At 38.9% G+C, this 26,843-nt stretch overlaps 1 protein-coding gene across 3 annotated transcripts in view; it reads right to left on the bottom strand.

The window, feature by feature from the left end:
- Positions 1 to 3,570: 3,570 nt before the first annotated feature.
- Positions 3,571 to 26,843, bottom strand: part of LOC122892541 (ankyrin repeat domain-containing protein 26-like) — a 149,098-nt gene continuing 125,825 nt past the window's right edge. For 2 of the 3 annotated variants that reach the window (XM_044229183.1, XM_044229185.1), the window contains 3 exons: positions 24,844 to 25,072; positions 4,880 to 4,925; positions 3,571 to 3,788 (listed from right to left, as the gene is read on the bottom strand). In XM_044229183.1, coding sequence (XP_044085118.1) covers positions 3,649 to 3,788; positions 4,880 to 4,925; positions 24,844 to 25,072 — 415 coding nt within the window. In that variant the 3' untranslated portion in view covers positions 3,571 to 3,648. Of the gene's footprint in view, positions 3,789 to 4,879; positions 4,926 to 23,121; positions 23,159 to 24,843; positions 25,073 to 26,843 lie in introns of those variants that run through there. The other variant, XM_044229184.1, reaches the window with a different exon arrangement.

Raw genomic sequence — 26,843 nt, 5'->3', positions numbered from 1 at the left:
GAGTGAGAGAAGAAAAGAGAAAGAGGGAGCATAAGTGGTGGGGAGGGGAAGACAGAGAGGAAGAAGACTCCAGGTTGTGCAGTAAGCCTGAAGTGGGGCTCGATCCCAGGACACTGGGATCATGATTTGAGCCAAAGCCAGACATTTGATCAACTGAGCCATCCAGGTGCCCATTAAAGACATTTTTAAATAGAGGTTCATTACCTGGCAGTTCTCACTTATGAAAATTTTAAAGTATGTATATAAAGTATGTACATAAAGTATGTACATTATGTACATAAAGTATGTATATAATCCCAAATAGAAATTCTGAGATGTAATAAAAAAGAAAAAAACTTAAATATATAGTTCAATTTAAATGAACATTGAGAGTATCATATAAAAGTTATAAAAATGGTCGATTATTTTTTAAAGATACAAGACAGAAAACACAAAGCAACAATACACATAAGTTTGAAGCCAAGTAAATTGAGTTAAATGTATTCAAAATTCCTTGTATTAACATTATCCATGGACAGGAGAAATTCCTCACTAGGATATTAGCATATCAATAGTAGCAATATATGAAATGAATGAAATCACAACGAAATGAATGAAATTCAGTTTCCCTGAGAAATGCAAGGTTGGTTTAACATGAGCACATAATGTAATTCAACACACTGACAAATTAAAAAAATTATCTCAATATATGCAAAAGAAACATTCATTCAATATTCATCCATGATAAAACTTAGAAAACTAGTAGTATAAGGGATCTGTTAATCTGTTAATTGTAAAATAAAGACCCTCGGTGACCCCATAATAAATGCTCTTTGGTGTTCTCACCTTTTATAATCCTTTTCCCTTAAGTGTAGCCAAGATCTGTAACTTGACTCTAGCCATCAGAACACGGCAACTGTAAAGAAATCTTGCAGATATAATTAATTGTTAATTTTGAGTTAATCAAAAAGTGATTATTCTATGTAAGCCTGATTGAAGCAGGTGAAATCCTTAAAAGACCACTGAGCCCTCTCTGCAGGGAAATTCTCCTTACTGGCCTCATGAAGTAAAAAGCCATATTGGAGAGGTCTACCTGGCAAAGAACAAGGAACAGCCTTGCTACAGACTGAATATTTCTGTCCCCCCAGCTCCCAAATTAGTGTGTTAAATCTTAGTGTTCAATGTAATTGTATTTAGAGGTGGAGACTTTGGGAAATGATTAATTGTGAAGGTGGAACCCTCATGAATGGAATTAGTGTCCTCATAAAGGAGTGCTGAGAGAGCTCCCTTGGCCCTATGCAGTACGAAGAAACAGGAGGAAGACCACCATCCATGAACCAGGAAACAGGCCCTCACTGGACACTGAATCTGCTACTGCCTTGAATTTGGACTTCCCAGCCTCCAGAACTGTGAGAAACAATATAATAAGATAGTTTAGCAAGATAGGTGAATCTAAGCTCAATATGCAAAATAATTTTATTTCTATAACCTAGCAACAGGAAATGAAATTGACTTTTTAAAATAATATTTATGGGACGCCTGGGTGGCTCAGTTGGTTGAGCATCTGCCTTCGGCTCAGGTCATGATCCCGGCATGCTGGGATCGAGTCCCACCTCGGACTCGAGGGAGCCTGCTTCTCCCTCTGCCTCTGCCTGCCTCTCTGTCTGCCTGTGCTCACTTTCTCTCCCTCTCTCTCTGACAAATAAATAAATAAAATCTTTTTTAAAATTTAAAAAAATAAAATAATATTTATAATAGGATCAAAAGTATCAAATAACTGGGAATAAATCTAAAAAATATCTGCAAGATCCTTGTAGGAAATTTTTTAAACATTGAGAGTTAATCAACTAAAATAGTATTTGGAAAACTCAGTATTATTAGAGAGAAAACACAAGCAGGAGGAGCAGCAGGCAGAGGGAGAAGCAGGCTCCCCAGTGAGCTCGGAGCTCGATGCAAGACTCAATCTCAGAACCCTGGGATCATGACCTGAACCACCCAGGCATCCCTGATCTCAATTTTATCAGAAGGAAACATAAGAAAAACCTGCACTGAAAGACATTCTACATTACTGGAATTAACTCTTCAAAAAATTAAACATCATGAAAATCCAGGAAAGACTGACTAAGGAACTGTTCAAAACTCAAAGAGACTAAGAGACACAACATCGGAATTAAATACATGGCTCTGAACAGGACCTTCCTTGCTGTAAAGGATATTACAGACAAGTGACAAAACTTAAAAGAGCATGAGAATTAAATGATTAAATGATAGAATGTATAGAGTGCTTAGGTGGCTCAGTCAGTTAAGCAACTTCCTTGGGCTCACGTCATGATCCCAGGGTCCTGGGATGGTGTTCTGTATCAGTCTCTGTTTTCAGCAGGGAGCTCACTTCTCCATCTCCCTTTGCCTGCCATTCTGCCTACTTGTGCTCTGTCTCTCTCTCTCTCTCTGTCAAATAAATAAAATCTTTAAAAAATGTATAGTTAACACAGTTTGAATGGGTGCAGCTATATGCAGATTTTTTCAATAAATACATGACAGTACTGTCAGTGTATTTTCTCTTCCTTATGATTTTAATAACACTTTCTTTTTTAGCTTACTTTATTATAAAACTATAATATGGAATACATATAACAAACAAAACACAGGCTAATTAACTGTTTTTGTAAAGTTAGTTTTCTGGTCAATAGCAGATTAGTACTCACGTGCCTGGGGAGTCAAAAGTTATTCACATATTTCTGACTGCAAATGGTCAGTGCCCTTAACCCCTGCAATTATTCAAGGGTCAACTGTATTAGAATTAATTGTCTGATTGTCAAGGTTGTCCAGTTGTTATGTGGAATGTACTGACTTGTAGGATATAAATGCTATGGGAATCAGGCATAATTTAACAATTGTCTTGCAAACGGTTCTGGGGTAAAAGTTCTTTTTTTTTCTTCTAATTTTAAGACTCTCTGTCTTAAAATTAATGTCTGTCTAAATCTCTAGGCTTCTTTGCCTTTGGAGACATATCTTGAAAGAAGTTGCTGTGGCTGATATCAAAGAGATTACTGCCTATGTTCTCCTCTAGGATTCTGATGGATTCCTGTCTCACACTGAGGTCTTTTATCCATTTTGAGTTGATCTTTGTGTACGGTGTAAGAGAATGGTTGAGTTTCATTCTTCTACATATAGCTGTCCAGTTTTCCCAGCACCATTTATGGAAGAGACTGTCTTTTTTCCACGGTATAATTTTTTCTGCTTTGTCAAAGATTAATTGACCATAGAGTTGAGGGTCCATAGCTGGGCTCTCTACTCTGTTCCACTGGTCAAAAAAAAAAATCTCTAGGCTCATATGTAGTAATAAAAATTGGAAAATACCAAAAAGTTATCAATTAACAAGACTGAAGTATTCATGAAAACTTGGTTGGTTGGGTGCTGTTTAGAAAGCTGGTATTTGGGCAGCCTGAAGCATGTAAAACCCAATAACGCTGATTTCCATATTAAAAAAAATCTGCTTAAAAGTTAATAAGCTACCAAGAAACATAGCCTAAAATATTATATAAACTTTCATTACACACATAATCCAAAAATATTTTCCTTTAAAAAAGATTTTTGCATATCATCCATTTAATAGGAAACTATTAAAATGTTGTATAAACATCCAGTAAATAAATTTCTATTTATCTTTCAGATGGTATATTTTTTCTTCAGAAACTGTGAGTACTCTCTGTATGATTTCAGTACATCGTCACAATTTATATGTCTTTCAAAAGTAGATTCTAAAGAGGTGGCCCCACCAGATGAGCCTGATTCAAATTCAGCAGCAACTGAAAAGAAAAAGAATTACAGTCTTTATCTAAAATACTTCATTCTTAACTAAAAGTTAGTAAAAAAACAAAGTTGAAGCTTTATGAGTGTTATGAAGAATGAAAAACATCTAATACAACTACACTATAAAATACAAGATTACTTTTAAATATATTTTGCTCACAGTTGCCCACTGAGGGATATTGCTATTGTGGATAAATATCAGAGCTTCTGTTTTTCTCATTACAAGATGATAACAGAGCCCACCCGTGAACAATCATGTACGACAGACTGAAAAATCAAACAGTCAATTTTCAGAGTTGAACATAAGAACACACAGAAGGAAAATCCTAGTTTTCTATGAATATTGTCTGCTCTTTGGTGGAGGGGATATGTAAGCTGATACCTGAAGGACAGGGAAGAAGCATGCCAGGTGGAGGGAAGACGCATATACAAAGAACATACACAGAGAGTGAGGAAGAACACTTGTGGAATTGCAAGTAGTCAATGCTGAAGAGGTGCAAGAGCAAAGCAGCAGAGTAGGGTAAATGTTAGCGATAGAGAAGGCTGAAAAATCTGACAAGAACCAAACTGATTTGGGTGTTTTTATTCCATATATGGAGCTTGGAATTTTACCCAATGGCAAATGATAAATCAATGACAAAATCAACGACTGGAGGTTTAAATGTCACCTGTCAAGTGACGGCTATTTGAACTATAATTGCTTAACTAAGTATCACCTAAGACAAGACTGCTTTTCTTTTTTTTTTTTTAATTTTGGTTTTATATCATTAGCAGAAACAAGGATTTAAGAAAGCCCGCATATTCAGGTTGACAGTTCCAGAGGGATGGCAGAAGTGAAGGAAGATTACAGCTTGAAGTAACAGATAAATAGACATTTGGAGATTTTTTTTTTTAAGTCTGAAAAACGATGACTAAATGAGGAATAAGTATGTTCCTCATTATGTTTATGTTTTACATTTTTATTAGATATATATTAAAACAATTAATATAGTACCTATTATCCAAACAATAGAAAGCAATGGATTTACCCTTCGTAGTTTAATTCAGAAATCAATGACCATCTTAATTCGGAAATGTGGCAACATACCTTCTTCTAGTTCTCTAGTTATATTTTTTTCCAACTCCTGCTGCATCTGAAATAAGTCAAATATTTATAATGTTCAAGTTAAACAAGACACATAATTGTAGGAATTATATATAGCTTGTGAAATGTGAACTTAAAATAACACTATTAGAGACTAAAACTAAGTTAGGGATTGCTTAAATAGAAAGATAATCACATAAATAAAATAAATCCCTACTTATTTTAATCTTAGGTAACAGAAGAAAGAGATGTAACACTATTTAGATAAATCTGATAAAAAGTACAATTAATATTGGTCTATTAAATATACATAATTTCTGGAAGAAGAGGAATATGGCAGAGGCATAGGGGGCCATAGTTTTGTCCAGTCCCTGGAATTCAGCTAGATAGCTTTCAAATCATTCTGAACACCTGTGAACTCAATCTGAGATCTAAGAAAAGAACTGTGATAATTCTACAAATAGAAAAGTGACCACATTCTGCAAGGTAGGAGGTGTGGAGTGGAGAAATGAATCCAAGGTGATACATGGGAAAATAAACTGTTGGGAGGGATGCATAAACTGCCTATCAGAAAGTGATACGCAGTGGTGTGCAAACAGGAACTTTTTTAAGTCTAATCCGGTGAGGGACATCCCTGCTTGAAAAGCACTCAGGTGGAGAAGTGGGGTAGAATCCTAGGTAGAACTGCCTGATCTCAGGATCCCCCGGTCACACAGAATGGGGTGCCTGAGTATGGGAGAGTTCCCAGGAGTTTCAGCAGGGAAACCAGCTGCAATCAAAGAGCGGAGGAGGGGGCTTTCAGCTCAGTGTTGCCATTAATCACAAACCCCAGACCGTTGGGTAACCACTCTCAGAGCAGGGCCAAACATGCAGAAGAACCAGGGCAAGACCTCCTCCCTCCCCCTGGAGGACTGGCATGAATGCAGCCACAGGAGACTGCACAAAGTTTAGAAACTCCAAAGGGGGTTGCATGGCTGAGATAAAAATGCTCAAAGGCTGGGTGTACACAGAGTGCATACAGAAACCAGGGAGACGAGAGTGTTTGACAGCTCTTCTGTGAGGGCACACTGAACAGTGGAGGGTGCCTGCTTTCAGCTCTAAGGCTGGACACTGGGAGGCTCACATTTTCATTCTAATCTTCTCAAGCAGTGCGGAAAACCGGCAGGGAACGAAAGCCACAAAGAGGAATCTGGAGGCCCTAAATTAGCCTGGACCCCAGGCAAGGGCAGTGCAATACCATCAGGGCAAAGACCTCTGAGAATTAGCGCAATAGGCCCCTTCCCCAGAAAATCAGCAAGAACTTCCCGCTAAGATCAAGTTTAAGGAATCACAGAAAACTGCAAAACTCTAGTGCTGGGGTAAAATACTATATAGAACTCATGGCTCCTTAAACTTTCAAGTTTAATTTTCTTTTTCTTCTTCCATTTCAACCAATTTCTCATTTTATCAACTCGGGTTTTTTAAACTTTTTTAATTTTAATTTTTATAGTTACATTCTATCCTTTCATAGTGTTTAACTTTATTTTTGCATATATATATTTTTTTTCTTTCTTTACAATTTTGGGATGTAGTTTCCTCTAAGAAACAGACCAAAATATACCCAGAATCTAGTGTATTGCTCTGTTCTCATCACCTGTCTGATTATATTCTTGCTTTTTACATTTTTATTTTATTTATTTATTTATTTTGGTTTATAGAGATTATAGAGATTTGGTTTATAGAGATTATATTTCTCTGGGGTTGTTGTTGTTATTTTAGTATTTTGTTCTCTCATTTTCTATTCTTCTCTAGACAGAATGACTAGATGGAAAAACTCACCTGAAATAAGAGAACAGGAGGTACTACTGACTGTCAGTGACCTAATCAGTATGGATATAACTAAGATGGAAGAATTAGAGTTTAGGATAACAAGTATAAAAATACTAGCTGGGCTTGAACAAAGCACAAAAGACACTGGAGAATCCCTTTCTGGAGAAATAAAAGAACAAAAATATTACCAAGTTGAAATCAAAAGGTTATTAAGGGGATGCAATAAAAAAATGGAGGCTCTACTTCTGGAAACAGTATGGAGGTTCTCCAAGAAGTTAAAAATATGACCCAGTAATTGTACTGCAAGGTATTTTCCCCAAAGATGCAAACATACTGATCTAAAGGGGCACCTGGACAACAATGTATATAGAAGCAATCCCCACAAAAGACTAAGTGTGGAAACAGCCCAAATGTCCATCAACAGATGAATGGATAAAGAAGATGTGGTGTATTACAAATGGAATATTACAAGGCCATCAACAAGGATGAACTCTTAACAATTTACATTGATGTGGATGGAAATGGAGGGTACTATACTGAGAGAAATAAGTCAATCACAGAAAGGCAATTATCACATTGTTTCATACATATGGGGAATATAAGAAAAAGTGCATAGAATCATAGGGGAAGGGAGTGAAAACTAAATGGAAGAAATCAAAGAGGGAGACAAATCATGAGAGACTCTTAACTACTGGAAACAGACGTTTGCTGAAGGGGAGGTGGGATGGGGGTAGGGGTAATTGGGTGATGGGCATGAAGGAGGGCATGTGATGTGTAGAGCACTGGGTATTACATACAACTGATGGTTAACTGAACAGTATATCTGAAACTGATATATCATATATCAGCTAATTGAATAGAAATTTTTAAAAATTCATCATGTACATAATGGGTAATGGAGAAATAAAACCCTACTTATCTTTTACAGACTTACTGAGCTATAATTAACTAATAAATATTAACTATTTCAAATTTTTAAAATTGGAGGCTCTAACTGCTAGGATAAATGACACAGAAAGGAGAGGTAGTGACAAAGAAGACAAAATGATGGAGAATAAAGAAGTTGAGAAAAAAAGAGAGATAAACAATTACTGGATCAGTAATTCAAGGGGAGGGGAGAATTCAAGAGATAAGTGATACCATAAAGCAAAACAATATTAGAATAACTGGGATCCCAGAAGAGGAGGAAAGGGTGTGTGGAAGAAGGTGTATCTGAGAAATTACAGCAGACAATCTCCATAATCCGGGGAAGAAAAAAGTCATTCAAATCCAGGAGGCACAGAGAAACCCCTTCAATTTCAATAAGAATAGGCCAACACCTTGATATATAGTAGTGAAGCTTGCAAATTTCAGAGACAAAGAGAAAATCCAGAAAGCAGCTCAGGATATGCCAGAAAGGACTGGCATGGTATAGTCAGGGTGCTAAACCAGAAAAATATGCAGCCAAGAATACGTTACCAGCAAGGCTGTCATTCAAAATAGAAGGAGAGATAAAGAGTTCCCAGGACAGAAAGAAATTTAAAAATTTGTGACCACCACACAAGCCCTGCAAGAAATACTAAAGGGAATCCTGCAAGCAAAGAGAGAGCCCCAAAGTGTCATAGACCAGAAAGGAATAGAGACAATATACAGAAACAATGATATTACAGGTAATACAATGGCACTCAATTCATATCTTTCGATAGTTAGCCTGAAAGTAAATGGGCCACATTCCCCAATCAAAAGACACAAGGTATCAGATTGGATAAAAAATCAAGACCCATCAATATGGTGTCTGCAAGAGACTCATTTTAGACCCAATAACACCTCCAGATTGAAAGTGAGGGGGTGGAAAACCATTTACTGTGCTAATGGACATCAAAAGAAAGCTGGGGTGGCAATCCTTTTATCAAATTAGATTTTAAGCCAAAGGCCGTCATAAGAGATGTGGAAGGACGCTATCATAATTAAAGGGTCTCTCCAAAAAGAAGATCTAACAATTGTCAAGATTTATGCCCCTAACATGGGAGCAGCCAATTACATAAGCCAACTAATAACAAAATTAAAGAAACACATCGAGCATGATACAATAAATAGTAGGGGACTTTTACACCTCACTCACTGCAATGGACCGGTCATCTAAGCAGATCAACAAGGACACAAGGGCTTTGAATGACACACCGGACCAGATGGACTTCACAGATATATTCAGAGCATTCCATCTTAAAGCCACAGAATACACATTCTTCTCCAGTGCACATGGAGCTTTCTCCAAAAGAGATCACATACTGGGTCACAAATCAGGTCTCAACCAGTACCAAAAGTCTGTGGTCATTTACTGCATATTTCCAGACCACAATCCCTTGAAACTTGAATCAATCACAAGAGGAAATTTGGGAAAAACTAAAAAACATGGACTCTAAAGAGCATCCTATTAAAGAATGCATGGGTCAACCAGGAAATTAACAAACAAGTAAAAGAATTCATGGAAACAAAGGAAAATGAATACACAACTGCTCAAAATCTTTGGGATGCAGCCAAGGCAGTCCTGAAGAGGGAAGTATAGAGCGATACAAGCCTTTCTTAAGAAACAAGAAAGGTCCTAAATACACAACCTAACCTTCCACCTACAGGAGCTGGAGAAACAACAGCAAAGAAAGCCTAAATCCAGCAGGAGAAGAGAATTAATAATGACCAGAGCAGAAATAAAAGAAATAGAAACCGAAAGTACAGGAGAAGATAGCAACAAAACTAGGAGCTGGCTCTTTGAAAGAAGTAATAAGATCGATAAACCCCTGACCAGACTTTGCAAAAAGAAAAGAGAAAGGACCGAAATTAATAAAATCATGAATGAAAGAAGAGAGATCACAACCAACACCAAGGAAACACAAACAATTTTAAGAAAGTATAATGAACAACTATTTGCAACAAGTTAGGCAATCTGGAAGAAATGGTAAGAGAAAAACCTGAACAGACCCATAATCAGCAAGGAAATGGAAGCAGTCATCAAAAATCTCCCACAAACAAAACTCCAGGGGCAGATGGCTTCCCTGGAGAGTTCAACCAAACATTTAAAGAGGAATTAATACCTATTCTTCTGAAGCTGTCTCAAAAAATAAAAACGACGGAAAACTTCCAAACTCTTTCTATGAGGCCAGCATTACCTTGATCCCAAAACCAGACAAAGACCCCGACAAAAAGGAGAATTACAGACCAATATTGCTGATGAACACGGATGCAAAAATTCTCACCAAGATACTAGCCAACAGGATCCAACAGTACATTGAAAGGATTATTCACCGTGACCAAGTAGGATTTATTCCTGGTCTGCAAGGGTGGTTCAACATCTGCAAATCAATCAGTGTGACACAATACATTAATAAAAGAAAGGACAAGAACCATATGATACTCTCAATAGATGCAGAAAAACCACCTGACAAAGTACAGCATCCCTTCTTGATTAAAACTCTTCATGGTGCAGGGATAGAGGGAACATGCCTCAATATCATAAAAGCCATCTACAAACAGCCCACAGTGAGTATCATTTTCTTTTTTTTTTTTTTTTTTTAAGGGGCACCTGGGTGGCTCAGTTAGTTGAGCTTTCTACTCTTGGTTTTTAAAGATTTTATTTATTTATTTATTTGATAGACAGAGATCACAAGTAGGCAGAGAGGCAGGCAGAGAGGAGGAAGCAGGCTCCCCGCAGAGCAGAGAGCCCAACGCGGGGCTCGATCCCAAGACCCTGAGACCACGACCCGAGCCGAAGGCAGCGGCTCAACCCACTGAGCCACCCAGGCGCCCCCTGAGTATCATTTTCAATGGGGAAAAACTGAGAGCTTCATCCCTAAGGTCAGGGACATGGCAGGGATGGCCACTCTCACCACTGTTGTTCAACTAGTACTAGAAGTCCTAGCCTCAGCAATCAGACAACAAAAAGAAATAAAGGCATCTGAATCAGCAAGAAGTCAAACTCCCTCCTCGCAGATGATGTGATACTCTACGTGGAAAACTCAAAAGACTCCATCCAAAAATTGTTAGAAGTCCTACAGAAATTCAGCAAAGTGGCAAGATATAAAATCAATGCACAGATATCAGTTGCATTTCTATACACCGACAATGAGATAGAAGAAAGAGAAATTAAAGAGTCAAACCCACTTAAATTGTACCAAAAACCATTAAGATACCTAGGAATAAACCCAAAGAGGCAAGGGATTGGTACTCTGAAAACTATAGAACACTCATGAGAGAAACTGAGGAAGACTCAAAGAAATGGCAAAAACCTTCCATACTTATAGATTGGAAGAACAAATACTGGTAAAATGTCTATGCTTCCCAGAGCAATCTGTACATTCAACACAATCCCTATCAAAATACTATCAACATTTTTTCAGAGCTGGTACAAATATTCCTAAAATTTGTATGGAATCAGAAAAGATCCCAAATGGCCAAAGGAATGTTGAAAAAGAAAACCAAAGCTGGTGGCATCACAATTCCAGACTTCAAGCTCTATGACATAGCTGTCATCATCAAGACAGTATGGTATTGCCACAAAAACACACACATAGATCAATGGAACAGAATAAAGGGCCCAGAAATGGACCCTCAATTCTATGGTCAACTAATCTGTGACAAAGCAGAAAAGAATGTCCAATGGAACAAAGAACAGTCTTCCAACAAATGGTGTTGGGAAAACTGGACAGCCACAAGCAGAATAATGAAACTGGACCATCTTGTTACACCACACACAAAAATAAGATTCAAAATGGATGTAAGACCTAAATGTGAGACAGGAACCCATCAAAATCCTAGAAGAGAACACAGGTTGTATTCTCTCTGGCTTTGGCCAAAGCAACTTCTTGCTAGACATGTCTCCAAAGGCAAGGGAAACAAAGACTTCATCAAGATAAAAAGGTTTTGCAGCAAAGGAAACAACTAACAATACTAAAAGATGACCTACAGAATGGAAATGGTATTTGTAATTGAGATACATATCAGATAAGGGGCTAGTATCCAAAATCTATAAAGACTTATCAAACTCAACACCCAAAGAACAATCCAGTCAAGAAATGGGTAGAAGAAATGAACAGACATTTCTCCAAAGAAGACACACAAATGGGCAACAGACGCGAAAAATGCTCAGCATCACTTGGCATCAGGGAAATAAATATAAATCAAAAGCACAATGAGATATCACCTCACACCTGTCAGAATGGCTAAAATGAACAAGTCCGGAAACAACAGATGTTGTCAGGCATGCAGAGAAAGCAGAAGCCTCTTACACTGTTGGTGGGAATGTAAACTGGTGCAGCCACTCTGGAAAACAGTATAGTGGTCCCTCAAAGAGCTGAAAATAGAGCTACCCAACGACCCACCAATTGCACTACTATGGATTTACCCCAAAGATATAAATATATTGATCCAAAGAGGCATCTGCACCCCAATGTTTATATCAGCAATTTTACTGATTTGAGACAGAATGAGAGATAGAGAGCATGAGTGGGGGAAGAGGCAGAGGGGGAGGAAACAGCAGACTCCCCACTTAGCAGACAACCTGCAGTGGGGCTCTATTCCAGGACCGAGGAATCATGAGCTAAGCTGAAGGCAGTCACTTAACCAACTAAGCCACCCACGCACCCCTTGGTACCCTACATTAGACCCCATTTGGGGCATTCAGTGAGAGGGTACCTTTTATAAGAAAAGGCTAAGTAAGAAAATTCTAGATGGGAATACTCATAATATACAGCTGACCCTTGATCAACATGGGTTTGAAGGGTGCAGGTCTACTCTACTTACACATGGACTTTTTTTGATACAGTATTTTAGTGTATTTTCTCTTATGTTTTTCTCAATAACATTTTTTTCTATAGCTTCATTGTGAGAATATAGTATATAATACATGTAATGTAAAAAACCTGTGTTAATAAACTACTTATGTTATCAGTAAGGCTTCCAGTCACTAGTAGGCTATTAGTAGTTTAGTTTTTAGATTCCATGCAGAAGTGAAATCATATGGTATATGCCTTTCTCTGCATTATTTCACTTAGCAAAATACTAGGTCTACCAATGTTGTCACAAATGGCAAGATCCCATTCTTTTTTATAGCTGAATAAATATTTCATTGTATATGTATCACACATCTTCTTTATCTGTTCATCTATTTTTTTAAATTAATTAATTTATTTTCAGCATAAGAGTATTCATTATTTTTTCACCACACCCAGTGCTCCATGAAATCTGTGCCCTCTATAGTACCCACCACCTGGTATCCCAACCTCCCACCCCCCCGCCACTTCAAACCCTTCAGATTGTTTTTCAGAGTCCATAGTCTCTCATAATTCACCTCCCCTTCCAATTTACCCCAGCTCCCTTCTCCTCTATAACGCCCTTTGTCCTCCATACTTTTGGTTATGCTCCACAATAAGTGAAACCATATGATAACTGATTCTCTCTGCTTGACTTACTTCACTCAGCATAATCTCTTCCAGTCCCGTCCATGTTGCTGCAAAAGTTGGGTATTCATCCTTTCTGATGGAGGCATAATACTCCATAGTGTATATGGACCACATTTTCCTTATCCATTCGTCCGTTGAAGAGCATCTTGGTTCTTTCCACAGTTTGGCAACCGTGGCCATTGCTGCTATAAACATTGGGGTACAGATAGCCCTTCTTTTCACGACATCTGTATCTTAGGGGTAAATACCCAGGAATGCAATTGCAGGGTCATAGGGAAGTTCTATTTTTAATTTCTTGAGGAATCTCCACACTGTTCTCCAAAGTGGCTGCACCAACTTGCATTCCCACCAACAGTGGAAGAGGGTTCCCCTTTCTCCACATCCCCTCCAACACATGTTGTTTCCTGTCTTGCTAATTTTGTCCATTCTAACTGGTGTAAGGTGATATCTCAATGTGGTTTTAATTTGAATCTCCCTGAGGGCTAGTGATGATGAACATTTTTTCATGTGTCTGATAGCCATTTGTATTTCTTGATTGGAGAAGTGTCTGTTCATATCTTCTGCCCATTTTTTGATATGATTGCCTATTTTGTGTGTGTTGAGTTTGAGGAGTTCTTAATAGATCCTGGATATCAACCTTTTGTCTGTACTGTCATTTGCAAATATCTTCTCCCATTCCGTGGGTTGCCTCTTTGTTTTTTTGAATGTTTCCTTTGCTTTGCAGAAGCTTTTGATTTTGATGAAGTCCCAAAAGTTTATGTTCACTTTTGTTTCCTTTGCCTTTGGAGACATATCTTGAAAGAAGTTGCTGTGGCTGATATCGAAGAGGTTACTGCCTATGTTCTCCTCTAGGATTCTGACGGATTCCTGTCTCACATTGAGTCTTTTATCCATTTTGAGTTTATCTTTGTGTAAGGTGTAAGAGAATGGTCGAGTTTCATTCTTCTACATATAGCTGTCTAGCTTTCTCAGCACCATTTATTGAAGAGACTGTGTTTTTTCCACTGTGTATTTTTTCCCGTTTTGTCGAAGATTATTTGACCACAGAGTTGAGGGTCCATATCTGGGCTCTCTACTCTCTTCCACTGGTCTATGTGTCTGTTTTTATGCCAGTACCATGCTGTCTTGGTGATCACAGCTTTGTAATAAAGCTTAAAATCAGGTAACGTGATGCCCCCAGTTTTTTGTTTTTCAACATTTCCTTAGTGATTCGGGGTCTCTTCTGATTCCATATAAATTTTTGGATTATTTGCTCCAGCTCTTTGAAGAATACTGGTGGAATTTTGATCGGAATGGCATTAAAAGTTTTAGAAGTCCTAGCAACAGCAATCAGACAACAAAGAGAAATAAAAGGTATCCAAATTGGCAATGAAGAAGTCAAACTCTCTCTATTCGCAGATGACATGATTCTTTATGTGGAAAATGCAAAAGACTCCACCCCCAAACTACTAGAACTCATACATCAATTCAGCAATGTGGCAGGATACAAAGTCAATGTGCAGAAATCAGTGGCTTTCTTATACACTAACAATGAAAATACAGAAAGGGAAATTAGAGAATCGATTCCATTTACTAGAGCACCAAGAACCATAAGATACCTGGGAATAAACCTAACCAAAGAGGTAAAGGATCTGTACTTGAGGAACTACAGAACACTCATGAAAGAAATTGAAGAAGACACAAAAAGATGGAAGACCATTCCATGCTCTTGGATCGGAAGAATAAATATTGTTAAAATGTATATACTGCCTAGAGCAATCTATACTTTTAATGCCATTCAGATCAAAATTCCACCGGTATCTGTTCATCTATTGATGGACACTGAGGTTGCTTCCATACTTTGGTTATTGTAAATAATGTTTCAAAAAACGTAGGGGTGCACATAACTTTTCAAATTAGTGTTTTCATTTTCTTTGGGTAAATACCCAGTAGTGGAATTGCTGAATGGTACTGCATTTCTATTTTTAATTTTTTGAGGAATCATACCACTTTTTGACAATAACATTATATTCAGGCCTTATAAAATTAATAATATGACAACATTACTAGACAGCCTTGTAAAATTAATAACTCAATACCACGTGATGGGAGAAACAGCTTTCTAACTAAACTATAAATTTTTACAGTCATGAACAAAAATAAAGGAAGAGAAGTTATCTTAACTCCTATCAGTAACAGTCAATATACTCAATTTATAAGCACAAATTTTTTAACTTGAAGGGACAGCGAACTTGAAGGAGAAAATCTTTAGTTGAACCAAAAAACCTGAAACTGAGGAAATTCTTCCTTTCAATTATTCATTTCCTTCAAATAAAACTTGGTTTATCAAAGTCAATCAACAAATGGTTACCTATGTTGTGAGTTATTTATTGCAAAATTTAAAACACTGAACAGATTTCTCTTTCCCATCTAGTCTTTCCATTAGTACACATATACAAAGACATGATTAACTTTAATTATAAATTAAATCCACTCAGAAATTATAGGTAAACCTTCATTTCCATGTGAGAACATTTCTCTACTTCTTCATGACAGGAAGAGAGATTCACCTAATGGGTGAATTTGGGAAAAGGCACTAAGCAGTGCCTACATGCTTCCAAATCTCTTCTTTGAAAAGCTATGCCTGCCATAGTAACATGAATTGAGGTCTGCTTTCATCTTTGTGGGATGGGCATCAAACATCTCTTCCTTCCACTTACAACTGTGTGTGGAAGTGCCTAATTTGGAGTAAAGGAGTAAAGTATTAGGAAGTTGGCAGTGGCTATATACCTAAGCCACATCCTCCAATCTGTTAGTATGTATTACAGTTACTAAGCTTATCTCCATCTGCCTGACTCCTGTGTTCTCAACTCAGAAAAAGAAGAGCAATGTCATCTGCCACCTACTCCATCACAGTTCCAACAAGAAAAATGATCAGACAATACTTAGAAATGGTTTCTTCTTCCTTGACTTTATACCTAACATTCATTGTTCAAAGCGACATACTTTAAAGAGGGAAAAAGTTGAACAATTTCAGAAATAAACACAGAAAGTCAATACAACACTTCAGAAAAATAACTAAATGAAACAGAGATAAGTAATCTACCTGATTAAGAGTTCAAAGTAATGGTCCTAAAAATGCTCAGCAAACTTGGGAGAAGAATGGATGGATTCAGTGAGAACTTCAAGAAAGAGAAAATATAAAGAAGAACCAATCAGAGCTGAAAACTACAACACCTGAAATGAAAAATACTCCAGAGGGATCAACAGCAGATTAAAAGCTGCAGATGAACAGATCAGTGATCTACAAGACAAGGTAGCAGAAATCATCCAAACCAAAAAAACAAAAAGATAAAAGAATTTTTTAAATGAGGACAGGTTAAGAGACCTCCTAGGATCGAGCCCGACACCACGCCCCGTGCTCAAGGAGTCTGCTTCTCCCTCTCCCTGTGGCCCTCCCTTCCCATCTGTGTTCTCTCTTGCTTGCTCTCAAAAACAGATTAAAAGAAAGAAAGAAAGAAGAAAGAAGGAAAGAATGAAAGAAAGAAAGAAAGACAGACAAGGCCATAACTAGAAATAAGAAAACTATGAAAGAAAGAAAAAAAAATTAGGAGGGGACAAGATGGCGGGGTACTAGGAAGAGGCGTCTTTTCAGCTGGTACCCCAAAGTGAGCTGATTACCTACCAAAGAACTCTGATCACCCATGAAATCAGCCTGAGATCAGAATTATACACGTCTGGATCTCTACAGGGGCAGAAGACGCCAGTGAGCAGGTAAAGCGGAATGGGAACAGCGGACTGATATCGGAAGATAAACAAAAGGGGGAGGGAGCCACCAGAGGCGACCGGTGCAAAAGTAATACCCCGATACGAGCGAGAGTGCCCTGCATCTGGGGACCAGCATTAACTCGGAGACTGGTTGAAAGCACTCCAAAAGAGCAAAGGATCGCGGGGGCAAACTGTGGGAAACGGGGCGGCTAGGGACAGGGGCTTGAGTCCCCGGTCCCAGACGGCCTCCCCGGCGCGGAGGCAGAGAGAGTGCGGCGGAGAAACCGGCTCCTGGTCCCTAAGCCGCCAGCGTGCCCCAGAGCGCGGGGTTCCGGCTCCTGTGAGGGGATGGGAGCCAGTCTGCAGAACGCGCGCTAGCCCTACCACAAAGCTTGAGATGCGCGTGCACGTCGCTCCAGCTCTCCTGGGTTTCTAAGGCCCGGGGGCGCTTCTTGACCCGGGCCATTGTTTCAAAGTCTAAGCCTCGCGCCCGCGAAACTCTTCCCCGGACAGAGGCGCGCAAAAGCCCAGCCTGCGGCTTACGGACCAGCGCCCCGTTCTCAGTGCCCCAGACGCGCGCCCGACCCACAGCCGCCTCTGAAAAGAGGTGCGCGCAAGCCGGGCACTCCCAGCCCCGGCCGGCGGCAAAATCTCAGTGTGCGATCGCTGCTTGGAACCTCTCTGGCGGTCGGGAGCTCCCAGACAGCCGCCACTGCCTTGGCTTTGGGGACGAGCAAAAGATCCTGCGCCCCCAGGGTCTTTAACTTGGAACCTGCACTGCCAGCATCCAAGGGGGAATTTATTCAGCTTCTGCACCCAGACTGAGGCTTCTGAGACGGAGATCAGGAAGTGTTCCAGGGTGCACCTTGACTGCACCAGAGTTGATACATCCAGCTACATCTGTTCAGTCTTCTCCCACCAAAATGACTAGGAGGATGAATGCCCAACAGAAGAAAAATACAGAGGATGGACCTTCCGCAACAGAGCTAACGGCTATCAACATAGACAATATGTCGGAAAGAGAATTCAGGCTAACAATTATCCAGGCAATAGCTAGGTTGGAGAAAGCCATGGATGACCAAACAGAATTGATTAGAGCCGAACTGAAAGCGACCAGACAGGATGTTCACAATGTTAGGGCGGAGCTTAAAGCTACCAGGGAGGAGGTCCACAATGCTCTCAATGAGTTCCAATCCAATCTAAACTCTCTCAAAGCTAGGGTAACTGAGACAGAAGATAGAATTAGTGATCTGGAAGACAAACAGATAAGAGAGAAAGGATCAGGAGGAAGCCTGGAACAAACAGCTTAGATCCCACGAAAGCAGAATTAGGGAAATAAGTGATGCCATGAAGCGTTCCAACGTCAGAATTATTGGAATTCCTGAAGGGGAGGAGAAAGAAAGAAGTCTAGAAGATGTCGTGGAACAAGTCCTTCATGAAAACTTTCCGAATCTCGCGAATGAAACCAGCGTTCATGTACTAGAGGCTGAACGGTCTCCACCCAAGATTATACACTCCAAAAAAACATCACGACACCTGATAGTCAAATTGAGAAATTATAATTGTAGGTATAATCTCTTGAAAGCTGCCAGGGCAAAGAGGCTCCTTACTTACAGAGGGAAGCCCATCAGAATAACGTCAGACCTGTCCACAGAGACCTGGCAAGCCAGAAGAGGCTGGCAAGATATATTCAGGGCACTAAATGAGAAGAACATGCAGCCAAGAATACTTTATCCAGCAAGACTGACATTCAAAATGGATGGAGAGATAAAGAGTTTCCAAGACCGGCAAGACTTAAAAGACTATGCAACCACCAAGCCGATACTGCAGGAAATATTAAGGGGGGTTCTATAAAAGAGGGAAAATCCCAAGAATAGCATTGAACAGAAATATAGAGACAGTCTACAGAAAGAAAGACTTCAAAGGTAACTCGATGTCAATAAAAACGTATCTATCAATAATCACTCTCAATGTGAATGGCCTCAATGCACCCATAAAACGGCACAGGGTTGCAGATTGGATAAAACGACAGGACCCATCCATATGCTGTCTACAAGAGACCCATTTTGAACCTAAAGATACACGCAGACTGAAAGTGAAGGGGTGGAGAAGCATCTTTCATGCCAATGGGACTCAAAAGAAGGCTGGGGTAGCGATTCTCATATCAGATAAATTAGACTTCAAACTAAAGACTGTAGTCAGAGATACAGAAGGACACTACATAATCCTTAAAGGGACTATCCACCAAGATGATCTAACAATTGTAAATATCTATGCTCCCAATATGGGAGCAGCCAATTACTTAAGAAAACTGTTAATCAAGATAAAGAGTCATATTGATATGAATACACTAATCGTAGGTGATCTTAACACGCCTCTTTCAGAATTAGACAGATCATCGAAGCAGAAAATCAATAAAGAAACAAGAGCATTGAACGACACATTGGACCAGATGGACCTCATAGATATATACAGAACATTCCACCCTAAAACAGCAGAATACTCATTCTTCTCAAGTGCACACGGAACCTTCTCCAGAATAGACCACATACTGGGTCACAAATCAGGACTCAGCCGATACCAAAAGACTGAGATTATTCCCTGCATATTCTCAGATCACAATGCTTTGAAACTGGAGCTCAATCACAAGGAAAACTTCCGAAGGAACTCAAACACCTGGAAGCTAAAGACCACCTTGCTTAAGAATGCTTGGATCAACCAGGAGATCAAAGAAGAACTGAAACAATTCATGGAAACCAATGAGAATGAAGACACTTCGGTCCAAAACCTATGGGATACAGCAAAGGCGGTCCTAAGGGGAAAATATATAGCCATCCAAGCCTTGCTCAAAAAAATTGAAAAATCCAGAACACACCAGCTGTCTCTACACCTTAAAGAACTGGAGGATCAACAACAAATCAAACCAACTCCACACATAAGAAGGGAAATCATCAAGATTAGAGCTGAGATCAATGAGGGAGAAACCAGAGATACAGTAGAACGTATCAATGAAACTAGAAGCTGGTTTTTTGAAAGAATCAATAAGATCGATAAGCCACTGGCTACACTAATCCAAAAGAAAAGAGAGAAATCCCAAATTCATAAAATTATGAATGAAAGGGGAGAGATCACAACTAACACCAAGGAAGTAGAAACAATCATCAGAAGTTACTACGAACAGTTATATGCCAATAAGCTTAGCAACCTTGATGAAATGGATGCATTCCTGGAAAAATATAAACTACCAAAATTGAACCAGGAAGAAATCGACAACCTGAATAGACCGATATCTAATAACGAGATTGAAGCAGTGATCAAAAATCTCCCAAAAAACAAGAGCCCAGGACCTGACGGATTCCCTGGGGAATTCTACCAAACCTTCCAAGAAGAAATAACACCTATTCTCCTGAAGCTGTTTCAAAAAATTGAAGCAGAAGGAAAACTTCCAGACTCTTTCTATGAAGCCAGCATTACCCTGATCCCCAAACCAGGCAAGGACCATACCAAAAAGGAGAATTTCAGACCAATATCACTGATGAATATGGATGCTAAGATTCTCAACAAGATCCTAGCCAACAGGATCCAACAACACATTAAAAAGATTATCCACCATGATCAGGTGGGATTCATCCCTGGGCTACAAGGATGGTTCAACATTCGTAAATCAATCAATGTGATACAACAAATTAATAGGAGAAGAGAGAAGAACCACATGGTCCTCTCAATTGATGCAGAAAAAGCATTTGACAAAATCCAACATCCGTTCCTGATTAAAACGCTTCAAAGTATAGGGATAGAGGGAACATTCCTGAACCTCATCAAATCTATCTATGAAAGACCCACAGCAAATATCATCCTCAATGGGAAAAAGCTTGCAGCCTTCCCGTTGAGATCAGGAACAAGACAAGGATGCCCACTTTCACCACTCTTGTTCAACATAGTATTAGAAGTCCTAGCAACAGCAATCAGACAACAGAGAGAAATAAAAGGTATCCAAATTGGTAATGAAGAAGTCAAACTCTCTCTCTTCGCAGATGACATGATTCTTTATATGGAAAACCCAAAAGACTCCACCCCCAAACTACTAGAACTCATACAGCAATTCAGCAGCGTGGCAGGATACAAAGTCAATGTGCAGAAATCAGTGGCTTTCTTATACACTAACAAGGAAAATACAGAAAGGGAAATTAGAGAATCGATTCCATTTACTATAGCACCAAGAACCATAAGATACCTGGGAATAAACCTAACTAAAGAGGTAAAGGATCTATACTTGAGGAACTATAGAACACTCATGAAAGAAATTGAAGAAGACACAAAAAGATGGAAGACCATTCCATGCTCTTGGATCGGAAGAATAAACATCGTTAAAATGTCTATACTGCCTAGAGCAATCTATACTTTTAATGCCATTCCGATCAAAATTCCACCGGCATTCTTCAAAGAGCTGGAGCAAATAATCCAAAAATTTGTATGGAATCAGAAGAGACCCCGAATCGCTAAGGAAACGTTGAAAAACAAAAATAAAGCTGGCGGCATCACCTTACCTGATTTCAAGCTTTATTACAAAGCTGTGATCACCAAGACAGCATGGTACTGGCATAAAAACAGACACATAGACCAGTGGAACAGAGTAGAGAGCCCTGATATGGACCCTCAACTCTATGGTCAATTAATCTTCGACAAAACAGGAAAAAATATACAGTGGAAAAAAGACAGTCTCTTCAATAAATGGTGCTGGGAAAACTGGACAGCTATATGTAGAAGAATGAAACTCGACCATTCTCTTACACCGTACACAAAGATCAACTCAAAATGGATAAAAGACCTCAACGTGAGACAGGAATCTATCAGAATCTTAGAGGAGAACATAGGCAGTAATCTCTTCGATATCAGCCACAGCAACTTCTTTCAAGATACGTCTCCAAAGGCAAAGGAAACAAAAGCGAAAATAGACTTCTGGGACTTCATCAAAATCAAAAGCTTCTGCACAGCAAAGGAAACAGTCAAAAAAACAAAGAGGCAACCCACGGAATGGGAGAAGATATTTGCAAATGACAGTACAGACAAAAGGTTGATATCCAGGATCTATAATGAACTCCTCAAACTCAACCCACACGAAACAGACAAACACATCAAAAAATGGGCAGAAGATATGAACAGACACTTCTCCAATCAAGAAATACAAATGGCTATCAGACACATGAAAAAATGCTCATCATCATTAGCCCTCAGGGAGATTCAAATTAAAACCACATTGAGATATCACCTTACACCAGTTAGAATGGCCAAAATTAACAAAACAGGAAACAACATGTGTTGGAGAGGATGTGGAGAAAGGGGAACCCTCTTACACTGTTGGTGGGAATGCAAGTTGGTGCAGCCTCTTTGGAGAACAGTGTGGAGATTCCTCAAGAAATTAAAAATAGAGCTTCCCTACGACCCTGCAATTGCACTCCTGGGTATTTACCCCAAAGATACAGATGTCGTGAAAAGAAGGGCCATCTGTACCCCAATGTTTATAGCAGCAATGGCCACAGTCGCCAAACTATGGAAAGAACCAAGATGCCCTTCAACGGATGAATGGATAAGGAAGATGTGGTCCATATACACTATGGAGTATTGTGCCTCCATCAGAAAGGACGAATATCCAACTTTTGTAGCAACATGGACGGGACTGGAAGAGATTATGCTGAGTGAAATCAGTGAAGCAGAGAGAGTCAATTATCATATGGTTTCACTCATTTGTGGAGCATAACCAATAGCATGGAGGACAAGGGGCGTTAGAGAGTAGTAGGGAATTTGGGTAAATTGGAAGGGGAGGTGAACCATGAGAGACTATGGACTCTGAAAAACAGTCTGAGGGGTTTGAAGTGGCGGGGGGGGGTGGGAGGTTGGGGTACCAGGTGGTGGGTATTATAGAGGGCACAGCTTGCATGGAGCACTGGGTGTGGTGAAAAAATAATGAATACTGTTTTTCTGAAAATAAATAAATTGGGAAAAAAAAAAAAAAAAAGAAAACTATGAAAGAAAGAGTTTTATTGGTAAAAGAAAACATACAATAAAAGTAATAGATCAATTACTTTTGTAAAGCCAGTATGAATGTTAAAAAACAAAAGTTGTGGGACACCTGGGTGGCTCAGTTGGTTAAGCCGCTGCCTTCGCCTCAGGTCGTGATCCCAGGGTCTTGGGATCGAGTCCCGCATCAGGCTCCTTGCTCGGCGGGGAGCCTGCTTCTCTCATTGCCTCTGCCTGCCTCTCTGCCTGCTTGTGTGTACTCTCTCTCTCTCTATCTCTGGCAAATAAATAAAAAAAAATCTTTAAAAAAGACAAAAGTAGTAACAACAATTGTATCTACAGTAATTAGTTAAGGGATACACAAAATAAAAAGGTGTAAACTAAGACATCAAATACATAAAACAAGGGGGGGTGGGAAAATGTAGTGTTTTTTAAATGTGTTTGAACTTAAGTAGCCATCAACTTAAAAAAGACTTCTATATATATGGTATGTTATATATGAACTTCACTGTGATCACAAAAATCTATAATATACAAAAAAGAAAAAGAAAGGCAACCAAGCATAACACTAAAGAAAGTCCTCAAATTTGGAGGGAAGAGAGCAAGACAATAAGGAAACCAAATGAAAAAAACAAGATTGAGGCCTCATTAACCATGAGTCTATGCTACTTTTCTCTACATTAGAAGAACATGAATATACCTTCAAAACCATAAACCTATGTACATTGATTGAAATGGGTATTTTAATAACAATGATATACAATGGAAACTAGCTGCTACTTAAAGACTCCCTGTTATTCCCATCTTAGTCATCAATCATTAAAGTGATGGCAGGGTAGATATATGTGAACTTCATTTTAAAAATTCCAATTGTGGGGCACCTGCATGGCTCAGTCAGTTAAGTATCTGATCTTGACTTTGGTTCAGGTCATGATCTCAGGATCGTTGAGACTGAGCCCTGCATCAGGCTCTGCACTGAGTATGGAGCCTGCTTACCCTCTGTACCTCACGCCCCACTGCCATCTTGCACACACACTCTCTCTCCCTCTCTCTCTCTTTAAAAAAAATGCAGTATTTGCTTGATTTAGCCATTTAGAAAATGCTCTACAATTGCTCAGCAAGACATTTTGTAAAAATTGAAATAGAAGTGTTATAAGTTTTAAAAAATGCTTCAAGTAAGACTACAATTAAGGATGTACTCTCAGGTAAGAAAATGACAACAATTACAACTAAAAAGAAAAATTAATCTTTTTAGCATTACAAGTTTATTTAATTCATAAAAAGGACTTATCATGGATTCTTTTAAATAATAAATATCCATATGTGATTAAGTGTTTGGATTCTTATTGTTGACTTATACATAGGGGTGGGAAAAGTGGGTAACAGCGAACTTTAAAATTGTTATGAACAACTGCCAACCAGGAAATTAGTCAAAGCATCTAAGTATAGATTTCATTCGTGAGCAATAATATTTACTTTCTAAAATCGAATTTAGATGTAGGTTTTCAAGAAATTTACAATGTGTCCGTTTTGGGGTGCCTTGGTAACTCAGTCAAGTGTCTGACTCTTATTTTTGGCTCAGGTTATGATCTTAGGGTTGTGAGACTGGGTCCCATGTAGGGTTCCACACTCAGCAGGAAGTCTGCTTGAGAATCTCACACTCTCTCCCCCTCTTGTACACTCTCTCTCTAAAATAAATAAAATATTGAAAAAATAATAAATATGTCAGTTTAGTTATAATTATTGAATAAAGGTAATAATAGGTATCTCTTGAAAGTAAGAGCTCCAGGAACAGAGAAAAAAAATCAAAATTTATGTCTCATTTCTTTATCAGCAAAAATAATTATGGCTTTTACTTAGTGTGTATTAGTTAGCTAAGCAACTCAGAATCTTACCAAATTAAAAATAAAAATATCAGAAATCTGAAACCCAAGGAAAAAAAGGTAAGATAATATAACTAACCTTGGTCAAGAAAGTCCCGATGTCATTACTTGAACGCCATGAGTTTGAGGTAGGAATCACCACGTTTTCTCTTAGAGCAACATTTCTATTGAATAGTGAACTATTATTAACATTTCTACCATAAGGCAGATGTAGGGCTGGCCTCATATTAATAGTGTCAAGCAAAGTTTGCTTTTGCTGTTTCTCCACCAGAAGTTTGGTACTGGTCTCTGCCAGCCTCTCACTAGTCCTGTTAGGATTACAAAACACAATACTTAGTATTTCATTTCTCCCCAAATCAGTCCTAAATTACTTGCATTTTTTTAAGTCTCCATAATAGTAAACAAAATGTGCCATTAAATAGTGTTTTAGCATGATAAATGTGACAGAGCAGACCTACTATATATAATTATAGGTTTAAAACTGTTCTAAAGAAGTCCATGTATCTCTAGGGTTCCTAACTAACAAGTAATTCAAATTAAGGAGGGAGAGAAATGGTTATCAGTGATGTCCATGGCCTAACAGGTAATACCTGCTGCCTTCTGGAATGGTTGTACTTTTAAGATCCTTGGGGATGCCATGATACATACTTATATTTAGTAAACCAGTTTAGAGCTGCAAAAATAAACCATCCTGGGGGGTCTGGGTGGCTCAGTCAGTTAACCATCTGCCTTCAGCTCAGGTCAGGACCCCACAGTCCTGGAATTAAGCCCCACACTGGGCTCCCTGCTCAGCGGGAAGCCTGCTTCTCCCTCACCCTCTGCCTGCTGCTCCCCTCTGCTTGTGCTCACTTGCTCTCTCTCTCTCTGTCAAATAAATATGTAAAATCATTAAAGGAAAATAAAAATAAACCCCTCAAAGACATTTTACAAGCATTGGCTTTCACCACTCTTGTACACTTCAAACATTACCTCAGAGAAATTGAGCATTTGGCACTGAGGAATAATTTAGATGAACAATTGCTAGGGGAGAAGTAGATGGCAGAGTTGTGATCAGAAAGAACTGAAACAAGTTGGGAAGCAAGCTGGTGCAGCCTCTTTGGAGAACAGTGTGGAGATTCCTCAAGAAATTAAAAATAGAGCTTCCCTATGACCCTGCAATTGCACTCCTGGGTATTTACCCCAAAGACACAGATGTCGTGAAAAGAAGGGCCATCTGTACCCCAATGTTTATAGCAGCAATGGCCACAGTCGCCAAACTATGGAAAGAACCAAGATGCCCTTCAACGGAAGAATGGATAAGGAAGATGTGGTCCATATACACTATGGAGTATTATGCCTCCATCAGAAAGGATGAATACCCAACTTTTGTAGCAACATGGACGGGACTGGAAGAGATTCTGCTGAGTCAAATAAGTCAAGCAGAGAGAGTCAATTATCATATGGTTTCACTTATTTGTGGAGCATAACAAATAGCATGGAGGACAAGGGGCGTTAGAGAGGAGTAGGGAATTTGGGTAAATTGGAAGGGGAGGTGAACCATGAGAGACTATGGACTCTGAAAAACAATCTGAGGGGTTTGAAGTGGCGGGGGGGGGTGGGAGGTTGGGGTACCAGGTGGTGGGTATTATAGAGGGCATGGCTTGCTTGGAGCACTGGGTGTGGTGAAAAAATAATGAATAATGTTTTTCTGAAAATAAATAAATTAAAAAAAAAACTAATTATAAAATACCTGATGGCTCCAAGTACCAGGTCATCTCTAAAAAAAAAAAAAAAAAAAAGAAAAGAAAGAACTGAAACAGCTCCAGAGGTAATTAAGTTATAACACAGATGCCAGGGTACTGGAGGAGGAATCTGCCCTTTCCGTCTTGACATTTTGGGTTAAAGGCGCACTCTTCCAAAAATGAACTAACATTAATAAATAAATATTAATAAACTCATTTCTATTTAGGGTAATTCTGACAATTTTTAATAATATACTGTCTAAATTATAAACCTTCAAACAATTAGCTTAAAGACTAGGAGATCAGATTAACTGAAAATATTCAAGGGAAAAAAAAATCATCTAAAACCAAAAAAAAG

This window comes from Neovison vison, chromosome 12, assembly GCF_020171115.1.
Source record: "Neovison vison isolate M4711 chromosome 12, ASM_NN_V1, whole genome shotgun sequence".
Lineage (NCBI taxonomy): Eukaryota > Metazoa > Chordata > Mammalia > Carnivora > Mustelidae > Neogale > Neogale vison.
Note: the sequence above shows the minus strand (reverse complement) of the source record. Positions and strands in the feature narration are given on the sequence as shown.